The sequence below is a fragment of the Halyomorpha halys genome, unplaced genomic scaffold (genome assembly GCF_000696795.3).
Source record: "Halyomorpha halys isolate HHAL.00 unplaced genomic scaffold, Hhal_1.1 Scaffold34.1, whole genome shotgun sequence".
In the NCBI taxonomy this organism is placed as follows: Eukaryota; Metazoa; Arthropoda; class Insecta; order Hemiptera; family Pentatomidae; genus Halyomorpha; species Halyomorpha halys.
The window spans coordinates 738324-743706 of NW_027105031.1; the positions used below are offsets into that span (position 1 = coordinate 738324).

Sequence of the window (5383 nt, forward strand, 5' to 3'; positions counted from 1 at the left end):
ATCTCGGCAACTAGAACTGTTACTCTGCCTCAGACTCTCTCACCTAGATCTCCTCTACCTAGTCAGTGTCCAGGGCTCATCTCCTGGCACGGCCTTCCTTTCTTACCTATAATGAATACGCCTTGTCGTGGGCCTTCTGTAAAGTGGATATACAGGCTGGAAAAATCGCCTAAGACCAGTCAACCCCGACAATATAATTGAAGAACTTCGCCGTCACCTGCCGGGATTCAAAATGGCCCACCGGCTCACCAAGATGCACGAAGACGGTCTGAGGTATAACACGGGCCTGATTCAGGTAAAACTGACCACACGGTCAACCTTACCAGCTTTCAATCGATCCCAGTCATAGACTACGTCCATTCAGTGTGAGCATCTTTAAAGAAGATAAATATCCTGTCCAGTGCAAAAAGTGTGGTCTCACCATGGCCTATTGGGAGAGACAATGCGTATGTCCACAGTATGGGGATCCTCACCTTCTCAACGAATGTACGGCGAGGGGACCACCTCAATGTGTATTATGCAATGGCAAGGTTGGCCACATAGCCACATCTAAAGAGTGTCCCGTTCGGCAGGAGCTCCTCAATAAGAGCCGGACCAAGAGGGAACCGGTGCCACTCAGGATTCCCAGTAAACTTGTCCGGAATGGATTATCCATATCTCTCTCTCTCTCTCTCTCTCTCTCTATATATATATATATATATTGAACACGCATTGTCGAGGTCTTCTGGTCAAGCGTACAAAATATATCTATTGTAGTCAGATAGAACTCAAACCACCTCGACAAATAGATGCTGTAGTTTACTTATGTTCAAGATGTTGTAGGTTACATGGTGAGCTAATGAAGGCTTGAAAGTGCATATTCTTGTTCTCTTTCCTCTTTCATCCTGCATCCATCCCTTTGCCTGGGTGGGGTGTGGTTTATTCACTCATGGTGAATTGTTGATCTCAGCCAAAAATGATGCGGGTCTTAAGATACTGTTCACTCTTCTGTTCTAGAGGCCAAGATGGCTGCTAAAGCCAACTGCTTCATATATCTGCTCCTAGATAGCACCTTGAGTTTCTCATATAGCATCTTTAATTTCTATTTAAATGTGAGGGAGCACCTTCCCCAAACAAGTCCTGAAATATTTTTTGTAAGAAATAAGAGTTTTTTAACTTAAAACTATTCAGAGCAGAATGACTTACACTACTTTTGCCCTTAATTATTCATATGTGCCTGAATTAAACTACTAGTCATTCTAAAGAGATGAACAACTCCCCCCCTCCCTACTAACGTATACTTTTCAGTGTAGGTTCAGCCTACCCAACTTTAACCATTCTGAATAAGTTTTGAAGTTACCTCTAGTAAACTAGTACCGTGTTACTAAAAATTTGCAGACATTTTATTCAGGTGTTTAAAATTATTATCATAAAAAAAATAAATAAAAAAAAATAATTTTGGTATCACTGATTAAATCAATTAATTAAAATTAAAACTTTGTTACCTTCGTTCAGGTTATATCAATCAGTTCAACTGCTATCGACAACTTTGTTAGGCTGAACTTTGACTAAAATTTCGTAATTTTTAGAACTAAAGAAGTTTATCATTGTACTCTTATAACTTTCAAAGGTAATTTTATTGCTTCGTTTAAAAATGACAACTTTAACTATAAGTACATTTTCGTAAACTAGTTGTGCAACTTTTAATCAATCCTGTTTACGAGTGTACTTAAGGTCAATCCATGAGTTTGTTTAATATTAAATCCTGTTAATTAGTTTGATTCAAAGAATTGGTAAACACATGATTCATTTTGGTTTGTCAATTTTATAATTTAGCTGTTGACATAACTTTGTGTTAAGAAATTCATGGAAAAAAAAAAAATCTAAACCAATTTTTTTCAGTATACTACTCAGCTAAGGTTCATATGTTAAAATGTTCATTCATTGTTAAATGTAATTATTTTTGTTTCTATGTTAAAATATTTTTAGGTCAATGTTGGCTGCAAGATTTGTTGTGGGTGGATTAAAATCCCCCATGTTGAGATGTTCCTTTACAAAAGTTAATGCTATTGCAAAACCAAACACTTTTAGAAGTGTCTCATGGCGCCAATTTGCAGAAGACGCTCGTGGAGCCAAAACATGGGGACGAAGGCGAAGAACTTTAAAAGAAATGGCAATGGAGCCAGCAGGTGAAACTTGTGAGTTTTATTTTATAATTCATCATCATATCTTGATTTTAAAACTAATTACTAAATTATGAGGAAAGAAAATATTTCTTTAAAATTTGTCGATTTTTGCAACTGATAATTTAACTATTCATTCTTATGGGTTGTCTGTAAAATTTATTTGTCATATTAGCTGAGAAAATCCCTCTTATATGATCATTTGTATTCAACATATTGTATGCATCATATGTGTATACATAGATATTACTATTATTGAAGGCCCTTCAGATGGTTAATATAATAATATTTTGGGTAATATTTAATCCAGATTATTCTTATATTTAATGCAGATTATTTAATGATGCAATAGTTAATGTAAATTACAACTGACTAGCTGATGCATGTATAAGGTTCACACAAACCTTAGGTTATATCATATTTGAATAGATTAGAGTGTTCAGGATAACTAATTATTTACTAGATCATTAATCGACCGTAGGTAATTAATGATGAATAATAGTCTGAGTGACGGTAAAAAAAAAATGTACTCAAATAGTTTTATTACTGTAGGATTTCCTTTTTCAAACCTTTACCTTTCCTTTAATTAAAACACTGAATTTAATCCATTTTAAAGTTATTTATCTGGCAAGTAGGACTGGGGTGCTCTTAGGCTTCAGTTGTCTGGTGTCTTAGGTTCTGCTACTATTTTTGTACTTTACTTAACTTGCATGTATATGCCGAAATCTTATTGATTTTTGTTTCAAAATACTAAACTATGATGTTGATGACATTATGTTTTTATGCCAACATAAACAAAACCAACCTATCCAACTCTTTGGTTATAATAGATAAATAAATTATTTATTTGATGAAAAATTTCCATCTACAGACAAGATGCTCTATTACAAGTCTAAACAGCTTCAAAAGATATAGTTTCTAAATGTAGATAAAATAGATTAATGTTACATGATAGATATGTATAGTTGTGTGATAGCGGGTTCAAAAACTGAAAAAAAAAAAAAGAGAGAGAGACATTAAATCACATATGGTTGCTACTTAAAAACTTCTTTAATCTATCTCTTAATCCTTTATATGTACATTCCCATGTTGTTGAGCGAGGGAGTTAAGTATTAAGATGTATATATATATATTACACTCACTGTAAATATAACTTCTCCCTACAAGAAATTCCTCGTAAACTCTAAAATAAAACAAAATGAACAAATGTAAAACCAAAACTATCTTAATTTGCACAATGTTAACATAATTTCCTTCACAAAAATAAAAACTTCTATTTGCACAATGCTTCTCTTTATTTATTCCTTACTTCCACACTTCTCCTATTTACACAACTTTTCTATTTACTCCTTTTCTTATTTACACAACTCACTTTTTACAGTATCTATACACAAAGGCTCTATAGCTATAAAATAATAAAAAACAACAAAAAAGAAAAACTGTCCCAGTTTTAGAGTGGATACACCTCAGGTGCTTATGAAGCTGCCCCTGAATGGAATCTTAACTGTTCAACATGTACCATTCGCTTCTTTGGTTCGTGGATTATTTAAATGGTTACCAAATTGTGCTCTCTAACTGTAATCAACCTGAGTGGACCCTCATAACACGGGATTCTTTATCTCTATTTGACCCCAATCGGCGATATACAATAGTTCCGATTGATATCTCCCTTCACATTTCAAAGGTTCAAATTTTTCTGCACCACTCACTGAATTTTCTCCTGTTCAACCAGCCCCTGGTTTTTCCCCATAATTCATTTACCATCCCCTGACTAATAACTTCCACCTCCACCTCAGCCGTATCCATGAAATGATCTGTTCTATCCATGAAATGGCCTTCATGGGAGGCCAAAGAAAACTTCAAAGGCATGAAACCTGTATAGGAGTGAATGAATGACAAAGGCGGCTGCTGCTCTGACCATCGCCTTATACAAGCTCCTTATCTGTGTGACCCACAAATGGTCACTCAGGGAACTGTGAAGTCTCTCCATCTCTGGTCTACTCTTAGGATCGCCAGGCATGTTGAGGTGTCATTCTACCACTTAAGTCTTCATTTACTCCTTTGCCACAGCATTATCTTACTCTCTTCTATCCCCATTGGATGAAATTCGATCTGGGACTCCATAAAATTGAAACCTTGTTCTCAACTCTAATAACTTTTCCTCGGCTGACTTATTTGATGTGCCATGGTCACATTGCTAAAAAGGTCAATGACAGTTATCCACTTGTATCCTTTCCAGGTAAATGAATCAATTTGAATGTTGAGCAATCTCTGGGCCATGGGCATCTCCTTATCCAGTGCTCTGGGTCGGCGGTCATTTTGTGCTAAGGCACACATTGCATCAGCTTATAACCTCCTGCACCATCTTCTTCCCCACCAGAAGTAGCATCATTTATGAGCTTGCTATGTTTCATCCAAAACGTGATGGATAGTTTTTCCCCTGGTGATAAGCAGGGGTGACCTCTTATTGTTATTCTTTGTCTCACAGGGTTTCCTCCATGATTGTAGACCAGACAAATGTTTAAATGGAGGAAAAGAACTAACAGTGAGCTGCTTGTAGAGACTGGTCAGCCAATATCTAATGATAAGAAGGCAAGAACGTTAAGATGTGTGGGACATGTAGTTCACGGTAATCCATCAGGACAACTCTACACTGCAATGAATGACATTATAAACATAAGTTGATGTAACTTATTTAATTGTGCTGACCTTTCGGCTAGAGTTTATCAGGGCTAAGAACAGAACAAGATAACAACCATTAAGCATAGAAAATAAAAAATAATATATAAACAGAATGACATAAAGTGAATAATTTTAATATTAATTCCATTCTGTAAAATTATTCACTTTATGTCATTCTGTTTATATTTTATTTTTTATTTTCTATACTTATTGATAGTTATCTTGTTCTGTTCTTAGCCCTGATGAAGGCTAGAAACACTAGCCGAAACGTTGGCACAATTAAATAAGTTACATCAACTTATTTTTGTTTCATTTTGACTGCGCCCCAACCATCCATCTTCTCCTCGTGCATGTCATCCACGGTCAACTATCTCTCATAATTACGAATGACATTATAGTTGGCAAGAGACTATGTGGGAGGCCTTCTGTGAAACCAGATGGATAGACAGAATCAACAAAGATGCAAAAGAGCTACAGACAAGCGTGTAGAAGGCTGGTTCAGGCAGCTCTACAGACTTTATAAAAAAAAGAAAGAAAAA

At 35.6% G+C, this 5383-nt stretch overlaps 1 protein-coding gene across 2 annotated transcripts in view; it reads left to right on the top strand.

Moving 5' to 3' along the window:
- Positions 1-1469: 1469 nt before the first annotated feature.
- Positions 1470-5383, top strand: part of LOC106686155 (growth hormone-inducible transmembrane protein) — a 17368-nt gene continuing 13454 nt past the window's right edge. Inside the window, exons 1-2 of one of the 2 annotated variants that reach the window (XM_014429319.3) lie at positions 1470-1609; positions 1969-2177. In XM_014429319.3, coding sequence (XP_014284805.1) covers positions 1973-2177 — 205 coding nt within the window. In that variant the 5' untranslated portion in view covers positions 1470-1609; positions 1969-1972. Of the gene's footprint in view, positions 1610-1764; positions 1899-1968; positions 2178-5383 lie in introns of those variants that run through there. The other variant, XM_014429327.3, reaches the window with a different exon arrangement.